Genomic DNA, 25,573 nt, shown 5'->3' with positions numbered 1-25,573 from the left:
GGATTTGTGGATTCTTCTTCATCGTTTTCAACCAGGGTTTTTATGCCGAAAGGCTTTTCCCTGACGAGCCAAATAAAGCGTACTTTTTAGTACTGATTGGGCTCAAATAAAGTTGTTATTGTGTTCTTTATTTTCCTATCCTTCTTCCCATTAATAAGGAATCTCGATATCACTCGTAAGGGCAATTTTCGATTCACTACTATCCACTGTAGTACCGATTAAGGCATCGGTCGCATCAACATATGTATATGGATGAGTGTACGTATGGGGATGAGTGAGATACGAGAATGTAAAATAAAAACGAAGTTAGAACAAATGATGTTATGAGTGAGTGAGATACTAAATGTAAAATAAAAGCGAAATTAGAACGAAAGATGTTATGGATGAGTGAATGCTTGAAAAGAAGAGAGAGAGACACATTCGAGGACGAATTTACGTTCAGAATGGCCGAGTGTGGGATTGTGGGAGTGTGGGTAAAGAGTAATTTAGAGTATCTGTAGGGTTAAAAAACTATTCCCTATATATATATATATATATGTTTTACTATTACTTACAAAAATATTAGAATTGCGAATAGTCATTACACTATATACCTCGTGTTGATCAGGAATATTTCTAAACACTGCTACATGAAGAGCATAAGTAAATAATACTAATATCTTATGTTTAATTTAACAATATAAATAACTTTCAAAATAAAAAATACTATTTCGATTTTATTTTTTGTTATTAAAATTTTAAAGTGATATTTAAATTATATTCTTTTTAAAGTGATATTTGAGATTTTTCAAAATTCAAATTAAATGATTTTTACAATTGACTAATTCTGAAAGTAACTTAAATTTATTTGTAGCCCGTAAATATACATTGTTTCAGTTTATCTAGCCTAAAAGAAATTTATATAATCAAGTTACATATTCAAAAAAAATAATAGATACATAGTCAGACTAAACATAATTAATGACTATTTTTGAATTGACTAATATGGAAACTTTTGATTTTTTCTTGAAACAATAGAAAATAGACTTCCACTACCTTAAAAATAAACGGTCAATATAAAAAAGAAACATTTGTTTTTTAAACGTTTCAAATATTTCTAAAATATAAATAAATTTATTGAAATTTGTTTTCCTTTTGTAATTACATATGACCTGTTAGAAAGCGATTTAGATTTGCATAATAATCCGAAATGTTAACTTGATGAATATATGTCAGAGTAATAATAAAGAGAGTATTTTAGTATTTATAATATAATGCAGCGTTATTCTATATTTGTTTTTTTATTGACTATTATTTTATTCAGATCGATGGAAATAATTATGAAAAGGGCTTTCCAATTCTAGTTACATTTAGATATTATATTTTACAATTCATATTTTGGAAAAAGACTAAAGGAACTGGCTTCACACATAGATAAAATCACGAGCGAGGTATAAATAAACAGAACAATCCTATTTCAAATAGGTCATAATAAAAATCTCAGTTGCTGATGAAGTCCCAATAAAAGGGACGAAACGTTCAACAAGATCAAAATAACGTTCGAAAAGATTTTTTAACCCGTCCAATCTTCCTACGACACCTATTTTAATAATTTTATTTTCTGGACAAGATAAAAATCAATTAGTTACTAATAATTTTTTCTTAGTGAATAAATGAGTCTTTATGATAATTTGTGTTGAAGATTCGGCAATTATACGCATCACTATGTTGTATTCATGTGTGTATATGATTGTTCATACGAATATGCGCGAGGGGATAAAGGACAGTAGCAGACTATGTTTGGATTGTTCCACATTTGTGCCGTTTGTTTTGCCTATTTTTACGTTTGTCGTTTGTAGTTGAATAAACGGTTTGCCTTTTATCATCTATAATAAAGCAAGCTGAGTTCAGCGTATTTCTGTAAGCAAGTGTACAGACGCACGGTTCTGCGTGTAACTGTACAAGCATGAAATATACTCGGCGATGCTCGTGCATCGAAGCGAGCCGAGAGACAACCGTGCTGAGTTCGGTGGTCGAAAAGTGAATTGCATTGAAGCACGCTCGCGAAATCTAAAACTCTCATATATATTCTGTTAAAATAAAGTAACACGTTTCATCCAAACTAACAAATATTTAATTATTTACTCTGTTCTCCTAACAATGTTTTAACAATCTATGTCCTTTCTATTTTATTTCCCTTAACCCTTTCCCGTACTTTAGCGAGTCTGACTCGCGACCAGATACTTGAGCATAACGTAAACATAATAAGCCGAGCTCGCGGACTGACTTTTTGCCCGTTACGGTCGTGATTGAATGTTAGTTTCTATCAGTACTTCATGACAGTCAGTCACGATTCTTATCGTGTCTGTTACTAAGCAGTTCAGATATTAAAATTTAAGAAACCTCTTCAAAATGCAAGATACAAAAGTTTTAAATGAAGGTAGTGATAACGAATCCTCTGATAGTGACGCAATTATGCCAGTCGCAAAGCGTATAAGGCGTATGATTATAGATGAGAGTAGTGAAGAGGAAAGTACGACACAACAATCATAGATTTGGCAGGTACCGGTTTCTGTCATAAATATATACCGGCCAGGACAGAATTAATTGAAACGATAATGCATCGGAGAACGTTGTGATGGAGTTGTCAAAATCTATAATAAACAAAGGATATAATTTATTCCTGGAAAACTGGTACTCTTCACCCAACCTGTTTCTAAAATTAAACCAGCAATAGACAAACGTTATCGGGACGGTACGCAAGAACAGAAAAAATATGCCACGAGACATGCAAAAGCATATTTAGAAGAAAGGAGAATTTGTGTGGAGATGTTGCAATAATTTGACAGCTCTGCGATGGAAAGACAAACGTGACGTTTATATGCTCTCCACAAAAAACACAACTGTAGAGATGGTCGAGCAGTCAAACAAACAATTACAGAAAATAATGAAGCCGAAATGTATCGTAGAATATAACAAGGATATGGGTGCAGTTGATCATCAAGATCAGAAATTAGCTTGTTTCCTAATAATGAGAAAAGTCATGAAAGGATACTAAAAGCTTTTCATTTACATATCAGATATGGCTCTGTTCAATACCTATATTATGCAGAAAACAATTTAAAGTCGAAAACGGGAGACTTATGTTCATTACCGTGTACATAAAGCAGAGTAAATTTTACAAATTGTTAAATTACCGGACTACAATATGCGTGGGAAATCATTATTTAAAACACCCCTTTGACTCAAAGCTCAATATTAGGCTCACTTCCCCCAAAATATAGATCCGTCACCTCGGAAAAAGCATCCAACAAGGATGTGCAAAATTTGCTATAAACATAAAATTCGAAGCGCAACGAAGTGGGAATGCGCAAAATATAAAGTGGCTTTACATCTGTCAGAATGTTTTAAGAAGTAACATACCCTGGAGGATTTGTAGAGTTGTATGTATTTTCTTTTTAGATATTCATTCAGTTTTATGATTTATTCATTATTCTTCTCATCAGATTCAACGGGAATAACGGCCACTAACGATTATTGTCTACCTACTCGTGGTTTCGATAACACGTGCTTTGGTTTTATCTCAATTATTATAGTTTTTTTTTCTAGTGTGTGAACTCAAGGGTCATTGTAATTCTCAGATAAATCTTACGGTCTTCTCATCTAGCGATTGAAGCAACGGTGCGTCAATCAGCTTAAGGGGCATTTAGTGCATCAACTTTTACACTCATCTCTTCTCGTGGTGTGCCGACCACGTGTGATCGGTCGCTGACCGTTAGGCGATCTCAACATCTCACCTCGCAGTGCATCAATAAAATCGCTGTGCGAAACACTCAAATTGTGTGCAATTCAGTGGACTGTTCTAATCTATCTTTTTGACTCAATCTTCTTTCTTCTTTAATCCGTTTGCGCCCAGTATTGAGCACAGGTTCCTTTAACGTTCTCCATCTATTCCTATCCTGTGCGATTCTTATCCATGGTAGTCCTGCTGATCTCTTGATATCGTCATACCATCGAGTTATTGGTCGACCTCTATTTCTTTTTCTCGCCCATGGTCTCCATTTGAGCATCTTAGCGTTCCATCTATTGTCTTTTATGCGAACTATGTGTCCGGCATAGTCCTATGTCAACTGTGTTATTCTTGTTGTTATGTTAGTTACTTTAGTTCTCTGCCTGATCCATTCGTTTCTTCTCCTTTGTCTTAACGAGATACCGATCATTGCCCTTTCCATAGCCCTTTGTGTCACTTCTAGTTTTGTTATTATTTGTTTTGTGAGGGTCCAGGTTTGAGCTTCATAGGTTATGACAGGAAGAATACAGTGGTCAAATACTTTGGATCGCAAGTGCTGGGGTATCTTTTTGTTTTTCAGAATGAAAGCTAGTTTTCCGAATGCTACCAATCCCAGTCGTTGTCTTCTCTCTATTTCCATATCTTTATTTTGCTTTCCCAGTGTTACACTTTGTACAAGATATATATATTCTCTGACGTTGTCTATCCGTGTTCCATTTACAGTTATTTGTGGATCTTGTCGACACATTGTCTTTGTTTTACTTATGTTGATTTTAAGTCCTATTTCCTTTGATGTTTGCTCTAATTCTGTATCATATTTTTTAGGTCTTCCTCATTTTCCGCGAACAGAACAACGTCGCCTGCAAATTTTAGATGATTTAATCTTTCGTCATTGATATTTATTTCTTTACCCGACCAGTCCATCCTTTTAAAGACGCCTTCGAGTGCCAAAGTAAATAGTTTAGGCGAGATTGTATCTCCCTGTCTAATACCTCTCTCGATCGTGAAGCTGTTAGTACATTCGTGCATTTTAATGGTTGCTCTAGCATGTTGGTATATGCTTCTAATCAGTTTAGTATATCGAGAGTAAATTCGTGCATGGTTGAGTTCTTCTATTAGTGCCCAGTGTTCAATAGAGTCGAATGCCTTCTCATAATCAATGAAGGCCATGTACAGAGGGAAATTGTATTCGACTGATTTCTCTATTAGAATTATCACTGTGAGGAGATGGTCGCAAGTACTAAACCCCTTCCGGAAGGCCGCTTGTTCTACTGGTTGATAATTGACTCAATAAAGACGACAATTGCGTATTTCCACGCACTTAATTTGTGTAATTATTTAAGACCGTTGTAGCGAGTCCCTTTGTTTCCAGCGACAGGGCAATTTTTCATGCAGTCGCATTAAAAAGCAAATTAACGATTTTTAAAAAGCTCTTTAACGGTTTAGATAACCCTAATCGAGAGGATATAGCAAATGGCAAGTTAAGATTAAACGATATCAATTCGGATATGGTGATATTTGAACTTATTTAAGACGATCTATTAAATAAAGCTTCCGACTTTGAAGCTCCGACTTGAAGCTCATATCCAAGAGAGTGATGATTATCGCGAGGCCGTTTACAGCGTGAAATAAAGCAGAGAAATATTAACGAAATTCAATTCATTAACAACTCGAGCCACCGATTCGCCTGTATCACTATCAGCCGTGAATGCCCCATTAGACGCGAACAATCTTCAAACAAACGGTAATAACTTAAAATTACCAGCGGTGCATTTGCCGCAATTTGACGGGCGGTTCGAAGACTGGTCAAACTTCGCGAATCAATTTCAATCGATCATCGGCAAAAAGTCCGACCTACCAGATATACAAAAATTTTCGTATTTGAAGGCTTACTTATCGGGAAAAGCAGAAGATAAAATCCGCGCGGTAGAAACTACGGGAAATAACTACCAAATAGCATGGAAGTAACTAGAAGAGTATTATGATAATCCTCTAATGGTAATCAATAAGCATATAAATGCGATACAGGAATCAAAAAACACGGAAAGATTTAAAATGAGCAATTCATCCAAGTCATTCGTGCGGTGTGGCAATTCTCGAAACGTAATACAAAACAACGCGCGCTACACGATTCCGCAAAGGTATTCACAAAGTGGACTGCGTCAAAATGAAATGCAAGTATACTCGTCGCAAATACGTCAGCGGTGTTCATTATGCAAGAATAATCATTATACGTCCGAGTGTGAGCAATTATTAAAAATTAAACCCGAGAAACGAAGAAAGATCATTGAGCATACGGGTTTGTGCACTGATTGTTCACGCAGCAATCACAAGGTAGATACGTGCCGTGCAAGAACTTGCAAAAAATATAAGGGTAAACATAACACGTTACTACACCTAGACGAAGAAAGCGCGACGGTACGATGCGCACACTTAAAACTCGATCGCGTACCCTTACCGACATAACTATTGGTTAATAGTTATTTTTGACTGCGGCGCGCTCTCGGACGAATCCATCAATATGGACGGTGCGTTTTTCGCTTGTCGGTCGCTGCGACTAGTTGTCCACTGACTGATGGACACTGACAGTGACCAAAACAGTACCCGGAAATTTGATGCTATTCTTATGGTTTAAAAAATAATAATGGCAAAAAAATTAAAAATATCAATTTTTTTTATTTATATTAAGTAACTTTTTAAGCTATTTTAATTTACTTAACTTTTGTACATTCCTTCAATAATAATCGGTAAATAAATATAAAAGAAAAAATCCAAAATGTATAATGTAACACAGGATATGACAACTTTAACAGGATATTTTGATAATTTTAATATAATAATAATAAAAATAATAAAACCATAATGAACGAATAAAGATAAAATTTTAATAGAAAAAGTTAATAATCAATTTGTGTATGCTATATTTGAAAGCATGGATCAACGCATAAACCTACATCGCATTTTTTACATTCATATCTGCTTTTTCGTCGGATTTTATGTTTAGTGCATACCACACATTTTCGCATTTGATTCTTTTTTTTCGCAGACGGATTGACACAAGTACTTGGAAAATGCCTTTCAATAAGACGTAAGGGATCGTCGGTATTTCTTTTCCTTTGGTATGTATTTGAAATTCGTAAAAAAATTTTCCAAATATTTGTTTTAACACTAGTAAATGAAATGTCACGAATTTTAACTCTTCACCTGATACGTATTTATATAAAACATATGCGTTCCAAATACTTATATCTAATAAATGAAAAAAAAATTTTTTTGTACCATTTATAACTTTTCCTAATACACTCAATAGTACTAATTACCATATCGGTCTTATCTACAACACCCATATTACGATTGTAATCCTGTATACATGTTGGTTTTTTTTATTGGTGTTTTTGTAAGGTAATGAAACTTTCTTGTTGCTACGATATCAGCGTGATGTAAACTTGTCAACATCCAAACTTCTCTTTTATCCTGCCATTTCATACATAATAAAGTTTCAGTTGATCGAAATGATATTTCTCCTTTTTGCAGTTTGTTTAAAATAATTGGTACATATTTGCGGTTTTTTCTTACGGTACCACAACTATTTGTCTGTTTCAAGTGTAATGTGTTAAATAAAAGTGGACTCGTGTACCAGTTATCCACATATAAACTGTGACCTTCCCCAAGATAATCTTTCATGAGAGTCATGACTATATTACCGGATTTACCCAAATTTTCTTGGAACACAGAAATTTCTGTGTGTTTCCAAACCTGAATATACTATCATGTCAAAAATATACCCCGTTTTACAGTCACAAGCAATGAAAGACTTTATGCCAAATCGATTGCGTTTAGATGGTATAAATCGTTTGAAGGATAAGCGACCTTTGAACAATAATAAACTTTCGTCTATACAAATATTTTGAAACGGGTAGAAATTTTGTTTTAAAATCAATCGAAATCTATCATTTAGTTCAAGAATTTTGAACAATTTATCTCTACAGTTTAGTACCTCGGGATTGCTAAAATGTAAGCACTGTATTAAGTTTAAAAATCTATCTCGAGACATAATATCATGAAAAATGTCAGTTTTCATAAATTTGTCTTTCGACCAATATTCCGGGTAAGAAAGTTTTTTTACGCGTGACATTAGTAATACGGTACCTAAAAAACAGTATATTTCATCTACATTAGTATCGTACTATGAATTTATTCGCGAATTAGCCTTCCATGTACGCTTTTTTTTTAAATAATTATGGTATTTATTAGTTTCATTTACAATACAATTTACTAATGATTCTGGGAAAAATAATTGAAAATAATCTAACGGTTTTGATTTTTTGTTTAGGGCTGCTTTTCATCCAAAATCTTTATCATCAAAGTTGTGTACTTTTGGAATTAAATTTTCATGCGACCAACAGATGTTTACAAATGGATCTGGCGATGTAAATTCATTGGCATTATTTTCTTGCAATTGTGAAATATCTTGCTCTCCAGTTTCTGATTCGGAGCTTGAACTTAATGAGCGCAAAACGCGTCTTGATTTTTGAACAATTAAATTCTCTTCTTCAGACGAGGAAAATATGTCGTCAAGAAGCTCTATTTTTTCCTCTTAACTACTACTTAGGTACATACGTTTTTTTTTCTTCTGGCCAAACATTTTTAGGGTGTACTATATTATTTAAAAAAATAACGAATGGATAAATTCAAAAACTAATCACAAAATAAAATAAATAAATAAATACTTAGATATTCTGTAAAGAAACAGGTTTACAGGAATCAATGCACGAAGAGATTATACGAGAGCGTAACGTAGAAGAGCAGTGTAATATGAAGGCAATTGATTGAACGATATTGAAACAATTGCCGATATTTAGTTGCTATGTTACATAAGACAACAAATTCCATGTTGAATCAACTGGTAAAACAGTAATAAAAGTGTTATGGCTAAAAATACAGAGGGCGTATATATACGCCTTTCGTATATATTGATGGACTTGCGAGGGCGTATATATACGCCTTTAGCATTCAAAGGGTTAACCGCGGTGATAGATCGCGACAGGATTCCACACAAATGTCGTGTACTTTTGGATTCGGGTGCCGAGGCTAATTTTCTAACGGTAGAATTTGCAAATAAACTTCATATTCCCAAACAAGTCGTAGACATACTAATAGCAGGAATAAATAAGACTGAAACTAACGCTAGCAAGATCATGGTGACCACAAAGCTGTCACGAACAGAAGATTATACCGCGAAACTAAAATTTTTACTTTTGCCTAATATAACAAATACTTCGCCATAGCATCAAGTACCGTCGGAAGATTTAGTTATTCCCTCGAATATTCAATTAACTGATCCCGACTTCGCTAAACCATCAGAAATCGATGCAATTATCGGGATGGAAATATTCTGTAGCTTATAGCGTGTCGGTTAAATCGTCCAACTTAACGAATCATTAGCCGTACAAAACAAGCGACTAGATTGGATAGTAGTAACGAATGGAAACATGCCTGTTCCACAAACCGTTAAGTGCCATACCGCCATTGTTAAATTGCACGATCAAGTAGAAAAATTTTGGCGCATCGAACGAACCCCAGAAAAAAGTAGCAGGTCTCACGAAGAGGAATGCTGCGAAAATAATTACAAAACCAACACTTTGCGCGACAAATCGGGTAGGTATGTCGTGAGATTGCCATTTAAGGAAGACATAAATCAATTAAACGATTCATATATCAATGCGTTAAGAAGATTACATACATTAGAACGATATTTAGAATGCAAACCGGAGATTCGAAAGGAATATGCGGAATTCTTATCTGAATGCGAAAATTTAAGTCACATGGAAAGAATCCACTCCCCCCACCGTAATGACGGCTATTATTTACCCCACCACGCAGTAATAAAACAATCTAGCCTAACCACGAAACTTCGGGTAGTGTTCGACGCGTCTGCAAAATCGAATAACGGTCTATCTTTAAACGATATATTAATGGTCGATCCAACCATTCAAGAAGATCTGTTCACAATTTTGGTTCAAGATTTCGATCACACACGTTCGCACTCACGGCGGACATAGCAAAGATGTACAGACAAATAATAATGGATTCGCGTGACCGCAAGTATTAAAATATTCTTTGGCGTCAACATGAAAATGAGCCGATGAAAACCTACAGACTAAACACGGTAATAAACGGAACGGCATCTGCATCTTTTCTAGCAACTCGCACCCTGCATAAGCTTGCCAACGAAGAGTTCGAACAATATCCAAGGGCTTCCGTCATCTTAAAGGAAGATTTCTATGTAGACGACCTTTGACGGGAGCTCATACTGTATCCGAAGCGAAGCAAATCCGCGACGAGCTTATTAACCTAACAAATAAAGCAGGAATGCAATTGAGACAATGGGATTCTAATAACGCGGAAATTTTGAGAGGTCTTAATAACACAACCAATAACAAGCTCGTAAGTTTAGATGTTTCGAACACTATTAAAACGCTGGGAGTAAATTGGAACGCCGTGGAGAATACCATAGATTATACGGTAAAACAATAGAGCAATCCATACAAGATAAGCAAACAAAATATAGTTCTAGAAATCGCGCAAGTTTTTGACCCATTAGGCTTGTTCGGGCCAGTCATAATCAACGCAAAACTAATAATGGTAGAGGATGTCCACTTAAAGCGTCGACATGGATCATTTTACTATCTGGCCGGTGTTCAAAAACTAACTTACTGGGCCGGTGATAAAACATGTTTTCGAATCTCTCCATCAGATCGTTTAGGTTGGTTTCCAGAAATTCAGGTCGCGAATGCATCCATTCTAGCGCTTTACCACGAAGTCGCATTCGGACATTCAAAAGAATCATAAAGGGGCAGGATTACTAGTGTAACCTCCTGAAAAAGGTGATTTTTGGGAATTTTTTTGAAGAAAATTACTGCATGAAATGTTTTAATATTTGAAGGAAATATTTGTGAATTTATAATAAGTACATAATAAAATTTTTGGATCAAAAAATTAAAAATTCAGCAAGTTATTTGCAATCTTCCAAGGGTTCAAAAACAGTACCGAAACTACTGACGAAAATTTGATGATTTTTGGCCTGTTAAAATTACATTTTATATTCGATCGAAAAACTGGAGGTTCTTGGTATGGAGAAACATATATAAAAGAAGCTGCAAAAAGAATCAAATCGATCGGATGATTTGTCTTCAAATTATAACTGCATTAAATTTGAAAAATGTCATTTCGAGAAAAACGCGTTTAAAGTTTAAGTTACTGATATTGTACGGTAAGAGTATGTTGTTCTTCAGATGGATGTAACTCAAAAACTATTTGAGATAGACATTTGAAATTTTTGTATGTTATTTTTAAAGGTATAGACTATCGAAATATGCAACAACAAAAATCGACTTTTCAAAATTTCGCACTAGTGATGTCCCTTAAGCGGGCTGCAACAAGACTGTATGTTTTACAAATAGAGCAATCATAGATATTCATGAACGTTCATAAATTATGTATTTCTCGATAACTTTAGGTAGTAGGTCGGTGTAACGGGTTTAAAAAATTGATTAATTTTTTTACATTTTTTGCAAGTAAAACATCTTGAAAATATTTTCTAAAGGTTTCTGATCAAAATTTAGAATATTTTCAAAATTATAGCCAAAAGAAACAAGCGCGCTGTAGTTTGTATGAAAGTATAAAAAACTTTGAACGCGTTTTTCTCGAAATCACGTTTACGGAATTTCGGGAAAGCACTGATTTAAAACTACTCACCGATTAGGCTAAAAATTGAACCTGTTATTTTAAACACACATAGCTAAATACATAACTTTTAAAACATTACATTTTTTATGATAAATTAACTTTTTTACAAAATTTATCAAAAGAAAAATTCAATTTTGAAAACCTTTTTTTTAAAAGTCCGCTATTTTTATTTTTTTTTTAATATGCATATTATTAAATAGTTCATTAGAATAGAGCCTTTAGAAAAATAATCTCTTTAATTTTTTATTTCAAATGACTACGGAAGATTGTGTGCTTCTCCGAAACAACTCAACTATTTTTCGAGGGCTCAACTTAGACGGAAAAAATTATTGACGAATTAATATAAAATTAATTAAAAAAAATTTATTTTGTACATTTCAAGACACCTATGAAAACATGTAAAAATTTCGAAACGATCGCATTTTATTTTCAAATTTAAAAAAATTCATGAGAAAACGTCGAAATTTCGACCGTCATACCGAGCTACTACTTCCGAGAACGGCCAATCGTAAGAGAAGTAATCCGAAGTAACGCAGCCGGCACCAAGCGAAGAAATTTTTTCGGAACGCCGAAAAAATGTGGAAACGATTCTTTATAACTTATTATCAGCAGCGGAATATATAATTTTCTTTCAACGTTTTTGCCCCTAAACGAAGTACGCGAACCAATCCATTTTTTCGATATCATTTTTTGTATGTTATGGTCAATGTATATATTCCGGTAAATCTATAGAATGCGCAGAAGGTTTTGATTAATCTATGAAATGTGCTTTAATTTGCTATTTTTAAAGCTAATGGAGGGGAAAGAGAGTAGGAAATGAAACAAACCACGATAGGTGTATGTTCGTATGATCATCAAATAATCTTCACTTTCCGTACTGTGCACGCGTTTTCTCAACTCTGTCTAACTTTAAAAACTTAATCTTCCATACTTCCACATTGCAAAGGTAGAAGAAGGTAATATAGAAAAAAATACGAATTCAATTATTATTATAATAAATAAAGTTATTATTGTGTTAAAATAAAGTTATTATTTAAACTTATTAGAATTGTAAATAATTTAATTGATTTAAATAACTTATTTAAAGTTATTAATTACTTAAAAATAAAGTTATTATTTAATATATAAATATATATTATATATAATTATATTTTATATAAATTATTTTTATTCCGTTACTATAAAGATCAGCGTAGTGCTTAGTTTCTTTTAAGTGGTGAGATTCAGTCAAGATTTTCAAAAAATAGATTTGTTTTTTTTTACATTTCTTGAAGTACGTTTCGAAAATATTCTCTGAAAATTTCAAGTTAATCTCATGAATAGTTTCCGAGACATTCTACAATTGATAGGTAGCGGAGAAGCTGCAAGCAACCGTTTTCGACGCCTATTATATTTTATGAATAGTCTTGTGGAAACAACAAAAAAGAACATCGAAGCTGAAAATAAAGAAAGAATTAATTGACTGTATAATCTTGTTATGTATCACTATATTTGTGTTCAAAAACTTATTCGATTATTTTATTATGAATCGTAACGAAGGTTTTAGAAAACTTCAGAGATCTATTAATCTTCTTAAATCGCGTACTGTTAAAAGGCAAGTGTTTTCAATTCGAAAACAGCGAAAGTGAGGAAAGTGTTACAAGTTCATTAGCTAAAAAATTAAAATGTGACATAGAAGATGATGTACCTGAAGATAGTTGTGTTGAATATAAAATAATAAACTTTGTTTCTGTATTACGACCATTTCGAATCTTGTAATAGGAAAATAGTGTAATGTGGATGTGAAATTTCAGACAGTAAGCACACGTGGTTCGAGATTTAAAATTGTAATATCACGTGATGATTGTATTAACGATAACATTTCTTGTATATAATAATGTAAGTAATTATTTAATTAGTATTTCTATAAGTACATAAATTAAGTGTAAGATAGGAAAACTTTTCTAGAAATTTTCAAAAATTTATGATTCAAAAACTATAAGCTTTAGCAAGATTTTTTATAGAATACTTTCGTTGTGCAATTGTCCAAAATATGAAAAGAAAATAATTCATCTCGATAAACTATAACTTTTTGAAAACTTGTTTAAACAATCGGCTATAAAGAATTGAATGCTTCACTTTTCGACAAAAAATGGTGAAATTTGAATTCAGCGGATCAAAATAGATAAAAAAAGTTTAGCTTCATCCATATAGCGCCAAATGTTACGAAAATATAATACCGTATCCACATCAAAAATCTTTAAATGCCTTTTTCTCCAAACTATGTTTGTCAAGTTGGTGACCACTATAATTCAATAACAACTCAAAGGATTTTAATGAAATTTTGACTCTTTATTAATAGCACTAAAAACTGATTCTTCATCGAAGGATTTTCATTTAGGTGAAAAACTTCAATTTATTTTTACAATAGACTCAATTTTTCTGCCGAAAATCGAAAACAATAACAAAAACCGTCATTTTATTAATTTTCAAAAAAAAGACCTTTAAAAAAGAACTAGATTTATTATAAAACTAATAATTTATATTTTCTTTTTTTTTTTTTGATGTTCCAGTAAGATGTTCTGATGGTCACCGCAAAGCACTCCTTGCGAAACGGAGTCTAACAAAGATGGCGATATTTTTATATAAATAATTAATATTTATTTTTGAAATATTGTAGAAGTTAAGTTGAATCATAATATAAAAACTCTGTTTAATCAGTTTTATAAAGCAAACTTAATTATTATAAAAAAACAATTATTACAAATTTCACTCCTCTAACTGTATCTCCTCCCTAAAGAGAGCTCCAACAAGACTATTGTTTTACAAATAGAGGAATCATAGATATTCATAAACGTTCATAAATTTTAAAAAAATGTATCGAATGCGCACGGTAATTTCTTTTAAAAGCTTCTATTAGTCGATTGCCACTTATTACACAAAAGTACGAAAGTATTGCCTATCGCCAGGCGCTGAATAATGTAAATGAAACTTCTAAGAACGTTCGGGCGTATAGCATTGTGGTAATTTGTTGCGTTTGTTGTGTGAAGAGAGAATTTTACTCTATTATCGTGAGTGTTTTGATTTCGGTAGTTTTAATTGATTGCTTTAATAATTCTTTAATGTTCGATGTCTCATCAGTGTTAAAGTCTTTTTTATGTGTGTGTGCTCGTTTGGTCACTTTAGCGTAGCTTCTTCTTGATTCAGTGTGTTCATATATTGGTACTTTATCTCTGTTGTGTCTCGTTTTGTTTATAGTAAGAAATTTCCTTGTAAGTATCGTCTAGAATAGGTGTTACCAATACTTTTTTTCTTAACGTTGAAAACAATTTTTATTGTAGTAGTTTTTTCGTCTGACATACTTTATAATTTGCTGGGTGATTACCGTTGCAGTTTACACATATGACGTTTTCGATTTTGCCCTCTTGAGGACAGAGTGTTGTTAAATGTATTTTTGCATATTTTAAACAGGCAGGATTTCTGTTGCAAATTTTTTTTGTGTTTCCATAAGCTTGGCATCGTCTGCATTGACGTATTTCTCTTTTAGTTCTAGGTGGTTCGACTTTAATTATTGTATTAAGCAGGGTATTAATGTCGTATATGTTTTTTTTATTATTCTGAGGAGACTGTTCGATAAAAAATAAAGGTAGCGGCTGTTTGGTATTGAATTTTGTTATATTATTTATTCATCTTACCTTGTGACCAAGTTTGTGTAATTCATTTGTTATTTTAACTGTATTTGACTTGGAATGAAGTCCTTCAATTACGATTTTATAGCTCTTCTCGTTTTTTCTTGATACTTGTGGTATCCAAGTTTTAAGTTTTTAGTGCATTTATTACCTTTCTGATCGTATCTGATGTAGTAGTTTGTACTTTCACTTTGTTCTCTATAAGTTGTTTTATTACATAGCTATTTTGTTCAGCTGTCTCATTCAATAACTCGAGCAGAGGGTCGATGATTTCCGCGTCGATTTATATTGGTGGTGGTTTTACTGCATTTTTTCCTTCCAATTTTTCGGTAGTATTTTTTGGTTTTGTTGACTGGACGAGTAGATCATAAGAGTTGCTTATGGGTATGTTTGAAGCCATTTTGTAGGTAATAATGCGGAAGAGTTATTATTACTGTTTTTTGGTTCACCATCTTGCGCTTTTTTGAATTCTGTAAGCGGGAATCTAGATTTGCGAATCTTCGGAGTCTGTATCCATATCACTTTCCATACACGAGTTTCTATTATCTATTTTGATTATTCTCATTTCTGTACGAGCAAGTTTAGAGGATTGTTTTGTTTCCATCGATGGTTGACCTATTTCGATATTAGCTTTTATTCTAATAATATAACTGCTCTCCTTATTAACTATTTTAAGAGGTGGGATGTTATTAATTTTCATGGTCAAAGCTTTTTTGCCATAGGATTAAACATGCGGTTACCCGCGTGGGTGCAGTGTTACCTCGCTACAACACTGGTCACTTTACCCTTGAAGTTGCCATGTAAACCTAACTTATGTTATACTGTGTATCTCAACGTATTTATTAGTTAAATACTTATATTTTCGGGAGCGGTAGATAAGCACGTCCGTATTTACTAACTATTGAACGAAGAATTCCTATCTTATTGATATGATAAATTAATGTGCTAGAAAAATTTACATCTAATCGCACATCAGCGCTTTTTCAAGATTGCATCGAGTTTGCGTCAGAGAAACATCAGCGTTTTTTCAGAGTTTTGCCGGAATGAAGCGAATATTACGCTCCTAACATCTTTCACACAAATTTATATATTTATTACCCCGCGCAGGCCAGATGGAATTGAAAATTTCTTTTCGATATTGTCGATTGCGATAATCAAGAAATAATGGGAGTTTACTTTTCGCTTGAGACACATTTGAACACAAATTATTTATTTTATTTATCTCAATCTTTTGTAGCACATACACTCGTATAACATCGGTTTATTTTCCTTTTAATTTTTCTAACAGATATTATTTATTTTTTTAGGTTTTTTGCAGTTAAAAGAAAAAATAAAGATTACAAAAAATAAAACGCAACCTCATCTTTTCAAAAATGAGCTAGCTTTATATTGTTAAGGCGTAAAAAACATCGCACAGCGTGTTATCCAGTTTATACATTTTCAACCTAATTTTATGATCACTATAGAGGAGAAATAAAACGAATTAAAACTAATAAATAAGAAACATACCTTCGTTAACCTCAAAAAAGACTTTTATTACTAATATTATCAAATAATCAATGTTTTTCCAGATATTTTTGAAGATATTCACAGTTTTTTTAATATCAATCACCACCATATGAAATGATTATAATAAAACAGTGGAAGAAGAAGATGAGTACCTTTGTTAATGGACCCAGCAGGGCGTGCTTAGCAACGGTTTGAAGAGTTGAGAGGCGCGATAACATTTTAATATTCTCAATATTCTCACAAAGAAAGAATATTCTTTCTACGATATTCTCAAAATAATTGAGACGCGTATTTCGAATATATGCTAAGATTCTATAATCTTCATGGATCGTACATAGATTGTTAACACGTTGAGTGCAAACGAAGTCCTAAAGAAAATCCTTGTCTTTACACGCTCGTTATTTAGTATTGAAAAAATATCAGAATATAGATATCAGTCCACATTAAATGTAAGGAAGATAAATCGAATTATTTTATGCTGTAAATTTGAAATCTTTTGCCCGCGCATCGTAAAAACCGGAAGACATTGATCGCTTTCGGAAGTTTGTTGTGGTCGGGATGGGCACGCATTATAAAAATTCAATCTAAACATTTTCTCCCAACCGCGCCAAAAGAAATATAACTTTAATAAGAAATGGTATATTAAAGAATAGTAAGTTAAAACACATACGATTAATTATAATAATAAGGACGTAATAGAAGCAATAAAATCTATACAATGCAACATAATACAAAAGTAAAATTAAGAAGAAAAGTAAAGAATATTATGAACAAAAGTCGAATATAGAGTAGAGAATTAGATACTCTAACATTAAAATACTTAACGATATTGCTTCTAACGAATAAAGAAATATACAATTAACAAGTGAAGCAATAAAATAAAAAGATATTACTAATATATATTAAATACAATAAAAGCAATATAAGATTTTATTGAACCGAGCTATCAGACAGCTGGCGGAAGAGTGTTGATCTTTTCCTCCATGTCAAGGAGGTTTCCATTTATGGCAACAATGTCCGACGTTGCCATCGTAATTTTTGCTTTCTCGACGAATCGGTTGCTCTTATTTTATAGTTGCCACTTCGTTAGCCTCTCCTAGTCGACAGCTATCAAGGTTGCCGTTATGTTGGGGCTACAAACAAGGCAATACCTATGACAACGTAGACGTAAGTTTATAATTTTATATCTTATTTTACGTAGTTGAGCCGTGTTACGTCGAGAGGTGTCTGCCCACAAATATTCCTGTTGCACTTTGGAACAGAGTATTGACATGAATGTCAGGTATTATCTTTTGTAAAATCTCAATAATATAGGTTTCGCTGGTTTCAAAGTAACGTTGTATTTTAGGTTAATATCTTTAACTATTACTGGATTATTAATTTGTACAACAAATTTTCTTAATATTGTAGCAACTATTCCCTTCATATCGATCATTGCAAATGTTTGACCTGTTAATGTGATATTAAATACATATGTATTTTGCAAAATAACTCTTTCGAATATGAATTCAAGAATCTATAAAAATGTGGTATTACCTATGCAATCTCTTCTTCCAGAACCGAATGGTAAAAAACATTTGGGATCGTAATTGCCTGGTAAAAACCGATCGGGATTAAATGTTAAAGGGTCCTTCCAATATTTATCGTTTCTATGAAGTGTAAATATAGTAAGCATTAGAGCACAATCTTTCGGTATTACCACATTCTCGTCCACTAAATAAAATAAATAAACACATATAATTAGTACATAAAGTAATAATGCGAATGGTAAAAAATATATACATGTAGTCATGTAGTATATGTAGGAATACCTTTCACATCTTTTTGTAAAACTCGACCAATGATAGGACCAGCAGGGAAGAGACGTAATGTCTCCTTGATAACACGCTCCAAATACTTCAATTTTTTAATATCTTGAAGTGTAATAGGAACATTTTGGGGATCGCTTGAGCCGTACATTTGGTACAACTCTTCGTATACTCGTTGCTGCAATCAGAAATATATAATAAAGAAAGAAATATAATAAAGAGAAAAATATATTAAAATGTTAGTATAAAAATATATTTGATTTTTTATATACTATTCAAATGCCATTTGTGCATACTTGAACTTCCGGAAATGTCGCAAGCATTAAAAATAGAAAAGCAAGTGTTCCAGTTGTTGTTTCGCTTCCCTGAAAAGTAATAATAATTATATTTCACGTTTACTCGATTCAAAAAATTGTATTTAATCTAAAATTAAAAAAACTTACTGAAAAAACCAATGTATTAATTTCATCATGAATGTCTTGTTCCGAATATACTCCTGTCTCATAAAATGATTTCAATAGCAAATCAAGAAATGTACTTGTATTTAGTCCTTTATTCAGAAAAATATATAATTTATTATTTAACATTGTTATAAAAGTTTTCTATTCATAAATGGATCAACAAAAGAACTTGTTTTTAAACTGTTCTACCTACTTTCATCTGACACTTCCAATTCTGGAGTAATTTTATCTTTTTGCATTGACTCTTTTTTTTCCCGCATAATCTTGACGAATGAAAGTTATATATATTAATAATAGGTGATTTTGTATTAGCAATAGAATATTCAGATAAGATTAAATAATATAAAATAAGAATAATCTTCTTATTTATACCTCGTTCGTGATTTTATTAATGGGAGATAAAAGTTTCTGTAATCTCTTTCCCAGAGATGAATTGTTAAAAATAATATTAGGATGTAACCAGACTTTGACGATCCTTTGAAAAGCAATATCCATGATTCTGAATAAGTATAAATTTCAATAAGAGAAAACAAATATGAAATAATATTGCATTATATTATAAATATTAAAATATTCTTTTTATTTTATTACTCTGACATATATTCATCAAGTTTGCATTCGGGATTGTTCTGCAAATCAAGATCACGACCTAAAAAGCTATCTGTCAGTACAAAAAAAAACATATTTTAATTAACTTACTTATATTTATACAAATAATTTAAACATTTAAGAATTTCAAAAGCTTACCATATATTATATCTAAAGTACATAGATGTACATAATGCATGATATCTACATTTTCTCCGTTAGTAGTTTCTAAAATTGTTACTAGTCTGTTTGAATTTTTTAATATCGAGTCTATATAGGTTGAATGAAATTTTTCTTTGAATACTGGACTTAAGATTTTTCGATGAATTTCCCAATTTGATGCTTGAAATAAAAGAATATTTCTTACTTAAATTTCTTACGTTGTTTCTCTTTTATATATTCATTAGTTAAAAATTAGGAAAAAAAAAATTCATTTTATACGTATATATTTTTGAGAGACTATAAACAGTATATGTTCAGATAAAGAAAAGTACTACTTTTACCAGTATTCCTTTTTAAGACATTTAAAATATTCTTTTGGATTATTATATATATATTATAACATATGAACGTGTTGATTACCTTTAATAGTAAACAACCCATTACCCAGAGCCGGTTTGAAAAAATCATATATCAGATTTTTCTCATAACTGTTAGACCTTTTTGTTATAATCTAAAAAGAAAACAAAAAATTAAACAAAAATAAAAAGCAAAGAATAACATAAATTAAACTCGCGTTTACTCAATAAACGGCATTACGGTAAATCTGATGAATTTTACCTCAATACATTTAGGATCATCAAATATTATAAATAATTTTGGACCTATCCAGAATCGCCATGGTGATGCATATTTGGTAGATAGTTTTAACATTTTATTGGTAACATCTAAAATAAATATCTTTAACAGCGTTAACATAAGTATAGATATGACAAATATGAAATACAATCATACCTTCCATGTCCCCAAGAAGCAAATATATGTTTCCAATGAGAGGAAAAGCTTTTGGTCCCGAGAATCCTTTGACCATATTAAATTCAAAAACTTATTTATTAAATATTTAATTATATAGTATAATATAATTGTTATTGCTGTTTTAGCAATAAGTGTATCGATATACTCCATGATGAATTAAGCAAACTAAAAATTACAGAAGAAGTAAAATTTGTTTAAATATAACACTAGGACCACCTCTCGTAACTTTGGAAAGAATATTTTTTAAGAACAATGCATAAAATTCTAGTACACTTCGCGTCTTAACTACAAGTCTTAACAACAATCTTTAGATGCTTCTCTTGGATATGTCTTTAACACTATCACTTTCTTCGTCGGCTTCGTCGGAATTCGGTTCTACCCATGGCTTCATGAAATCGACCACCGTGGTCGTTTGCTGAGGGCCTTTATGATTCCCTACTCTTTCCACTACGTATCGGTTATTGCGCAATGTTTTTGTAATGCGATTTGGGCTAAAGTATTTCGCCACTAACTTCAAACCCGGGCCTGATTGCGTCTAGGCCAGTCAAAAAGGGCAAAATTTCGTTAATTTTAGGCTGGAATTCGAAAATTTGATCTAAGGGTAACTCGACGGCGGTAAATCGAATAGTGCTAATTTTTTGCAATCGGATAGCGCGTTTTTAAGGAAAGGGTTAAAAAGGATAAAAATGGATTTATCTTTGAATCTAGGCATTAAATCGAGAAAAGCTTCAAACAAAAGTTGTAGAGAATAAAAAATGTTCTACGGTTTATCTTCGTATGTGCAAAAATAAGCGAGAGAAAGATGGTAAAAGTAATTGTAAGAGTGGGGAAGCAAGTCCCGCATCTCCATCGGTTTTTACACGCGAGAGGGCTAGTTGCGTGCTAGCGTTCGTGTGTACTAATACACGAACGAAGGATCTTGATCAATCTTTGGGCCTCTCGGCCTTGAATGCAAGTGCGAGTTAGAGTAGAAATCGATATTTCTCCGATATCGCATAAAAAAATTGTTTGGCAACTTCCGGAGTTAGCTCATTCTCGTGAAATAATAACTTTAGCACAATGATGAACACCTTTTATGAAGGGATTTACAAATTGGAACAGTAATAACTTTATAACGTTTACATAAAAGACGATTACTTAATTATAATGACAAGCAAGAAAAAGCAAATGATAAACACTTAAAATTATGAATAAACCTAAAACTGTTAACTGATAATTGTGACTGTAACTATTAAGAGAAAAAACTACGCAGGGCTGAAAAAGAGCTTCTTATATGTACTAACATTATCCCTGATGGGAGTTTACTTGCACCTATTCCCACGAGCGCATTGCGCTGTCATAATCAGTTCCATGAGCATTTCAAGAAGTCGTATATGCGGAGCTGCATTTGCCATATCATGCAGTTGCAGTAATTAATATGATTTAATATATATTTTTGATCGCTCTGGCACCTACGGTTTCTAACTTTATTCCGTCGCAGATATTTAGTTTCTGCTGATAGATTTAACGTTTCTCTAACGCTCATCCGTCCTTCTTATTCTAACGCATAGCGGATGTACGTCTAGGCATACGTAGGGATTTCACTTTTGGAAGGCGCGTGTACCGCCGTAGAGGACAAATAGGTCGAATAGATGCCAGAAGTAGGGAGGAGTCTTCCCGGTATGCTACGTAGTGGAAAAGTACTAAGAGAGATTGAATATTAGAAAGGCAAAAAAATAATGTTAAGAAATTATGTTCGTAGCAAGACGTCACATTTTGTTATACGCCAAAGAAGTATAACTTCTTACGTTCGTATATAAGTACATACACCTGTGTTGTTTTATAAATCGCTTGTAAAACTATTCAAAAATACACTTTCAAGTAAAAATTCCAATTCGTTCAAAAGTTATAAGCGATTAGTGAGCGTCCTTCATTCAAATGTCGGAGCACGTTGTATGTAATAATACGGAGCGGTTGAGTTTTTTTTCAAACGCGTTTCTCTCGAAAAACTTTTTCCAATTTGTATACATTCTAGCTCAAAAGTTTCCCACTGATCATTTTGAAATTGGTATATAACTTTTTCATATAAACGCGCTCTGTTTGAACTAAAATCTTAACAATATCTTTGTTCAAAGTATTTTTTTATTCTAAAAAAAGTAGGAAAAATGGAAAAAATCATGCTTTATGTTCATACCCTTCTAAAAATACTTATTTTCATTTTTTTTTACGGAAAATGAAGTTCACGTATAAGAGACACATATAAAAAAAGTGTGTGCGTACAAAGTACACATGTCAGAAGTGAAACTTCTTTGGCAAACTAACTTTTAAATTCGTTTATATTTATACTAATCAAAAGCTTTAGATTTCCGAGGCTTAGAGGGAGGGAGAAGGAAGGTATGTAAGAACTTAATGAATTTAATTGTAATTAGAATAATAAAAGTGTGCGCGAAAATTAATACAAATTATAAATTTAATATTTTTAATTTATTTCTTCGATATTTACATTAATTGATGCGATTTCTATTGGAATTGTTGTGACCAAAGCATTACGATAACTAAAATATGCAAATATAAGTTCGTGTTTCAACATTATCTAAATATCTTGTAAAAATAGCATCTATTGTCGTTCCTGAATTTGTAGTTTGTATGTTTGGATTATTATTTAACTGTAAAGTAAATTATTCTTCTAGAAAGTTAATTGAAAAAATTTAATTACATAAAAAATTGTAAATTAACAAAAAGATAACAAATATATTACTTACTCTGAGCAACTGCTTAGTATAGGACGATTTACAAATTTATCACAAAATTTTTATTTATAAATTTAACTCAATGTTTACACATTGTATATATACTAATGATAATATAAAAAAATAAAAAAGATCTGCTTTTGCTTTAGTACAAGACGTTATGCGACAGAATTGCCATCTAAAGTTCTAATATTTAACTACTAAACGAATACATTAACCTATAGCCTGTTTTTTTCGATCTCCTTTTCTCTCTCGCTCTCTCTCACTCGCTCTCTCCCATCTCTTGCTCCATGGCACTGTGCGTGATGCGATGTTCGCTCTATCTCACTCTCTCTCTCGATCTTTCTCACTTGCTTGCTCCCTACTCTCGCTCCATGGTAAGTTCGCCCTTTCTCACTCTCTCTCAATCGGTCTCAATCGCTCTCTCACTCTTCTCGGACAAAAACGTCTCACATTTTCTTGTCACTAATATTAATATTATTGCGTTTCATCCGTAAAAATTGTACCCTCATGCGCGCAAAGAAGTTTCACTTCAAAAAGAAAGTTCTCTGTGCGATTAATTTAAAATAAAAATTGCGGCCTCCAAGATGTACACAAACTGCTATGTCGGATGGCGACATTCAATGCGCGGCAGCTGATATCACCGTTACTTTTCGAGGAAAATCTTTGAAAATTTCTGAATATATTCTCAAATATATGTTTAAAAGATCTTACGATATCAATAAAATTCCATATGTGTAAAAAAATTCATGATAATCACAGTAAAAACGCCATCTTACACTTTTCTTCCCCCTTAAATAAAAATAGAATTAATGCGTATAATAAATTGATTTTATTTTATTTTGAATAATTGAAATAAAAGCTACGTACAAAAGTGAATATACGAAATAGAAAGTATGTCCTATACTTGTCTTATATTTTCATATAGCGATGAATTTTCTTAAAAAAATGAATGCATAAGTATCGCTTATGAAGGCAATCATTACAAAACGTTGTCACATTGTTTGTGGTATTTCGCGCGGTTTTACTTTTATAATTAGACTGAAATTTACACATAACTTCCTTCCTTCTTTCTTCCTGAGTAAAGTAATTCTGCTTGTACCTTTCCATCTTACACCCCCTCCATTACTATCTCTGTCTCTCTCTCTCCACACGTTCTTTTTCGTCGTCATCGTCTACCCCCTTCTATCATAAATACCAACCCCTCTCTTCTATTACTTATTTTTCTTATGTACGTACAAACGATACACGGCCTTGCGACATTGTATTTAATTACATAATCTTTCTTTCTTACTTTTATCTATTCATCCGCGTGCACACGAATAGAATGCCGTTTCAAAGTTCGTTTAGTAAAAACCTGTAACTTTGCAAAGAATTTCTGCATATCGATAGAGGCAAATCACGTTACGTTCTTATCTAAAAGTTATTGAGTATCTTTCATTCGAGGAATAATTATTTATTTGGAGAATAGACCATCATGGTAAAGTAATAACACAACGTTTATGTCTAGCCTAAACATGATATCATGTGTGTGTGGATAAATTGAAATTTATAAGTTATTTACGTCTACTATGTAGAATTGTATAATCAACACCATTAGCATAATTTTTATTATTATCAACATCTATACAGAGCAATTGTAATAATGAGGGAAAAGAGAAAAAAAAGAATAAAAAACGATTAGAGATAAAAGTATTCTTTCCTCGTAAGCATATACGAATTCTTACGGAGTCTATCACAGACACAAGTGAAATAACATTACAAAAAATTATAATTCTTTTCTATTCTTGAATATAACTATCCTTGCCTAATATAAAAACCAATATTTTTAATATCAAAATATCATGCATGAATCGTGAAAATAATCGTACGTCATAAAATATAAATATATCAATTAGTTTTTTTTAGTCGATGTAAATTAGTTTTATTTTGTTTGAATATAATTAATAATTTGACGTTATCGTATGTGAATTAAAAGTTTAGGAATTTGCGATTAAGATTGGGATAAATAAAAAGGATCTGTATTCAAATGTGTCTCCACCGAGAAGTACTCTCCCATTATTTCTGGATTATCGAAAGGGACATTATCGAAAACGATAAATATCAATTCAATCGCATCTGTACTGGTAGATAAATGTATATATTCTTGTAAAAGTTGCTGGGAGCTACATATTCGTTTCATTCTGACAAAACTCTGAGAAAACGCTAATAAATCCCCGAGAAACTTTGACGCATTCTTTAAAAAATGCTGAGGTTCGACCAGATGTAAAAATGTCTCTACCATATTAGTGTATTATTTCATAAGATAGGAAAAACT

General features: G+C 32.2%; 1 protein-coding gene across 1 annotated transcript; it reads right to left on the bottom strand.

The window, feature by feature from the left end:
• Positions 1-17,980: 17,980 nt before the first annotated feature.
• LOC122520498 (cytochrome P450 4C1-like) lies at positions 17,981-20,582 on the bottom strand. The gene is made up of 12 exons (XM_043640555.1): positions 20,507-20,582; positions 20,333-20,439; positions 20,135-20,225; positions 19,712-19,894; positions 19,556-19,625; positions 19,337-19,463; positions 19,158-19,227; positions 18,947-19,053; positions 18,800-18,868; positions 18,507-18,681; positions 18,232-18,408; positions 17,981-18,144 (listed from the first exon to the last, which is right to left on the bottom strand). The coding sequence occupies exons 1-12, from the start codon at positions 20,580-20,582 to the stop codon at positions 17,981-17,983; spliced, it is 1,416 nt and encodes a 471-aa protein (XP_043496490.1).
• Positions 20,583-25,573: the final 4,991 nt, after the last annotated feature.

Source organism: Polistes fuscatus, unplaced genomic scaffold (assembly GCF_010416935.1).
Source record: "Polistes fuscatus isolate 324 unplaced genomic scaffold, CU_Pfus_HIC Scaffold38, whole genome shotgun sequence".
In the NCBI taxonomy this organism is placed as follows: Eukaryota; Metazoa; Arthropoda; class Insecta; order Hymenoptera; family Vespidae; genus Polistes; species Polistes fuscatus.
Note: the sequence above shows the minus strand (reverse complement) of the source record. Positions and strands in the feature narration are given on the sequence as shown.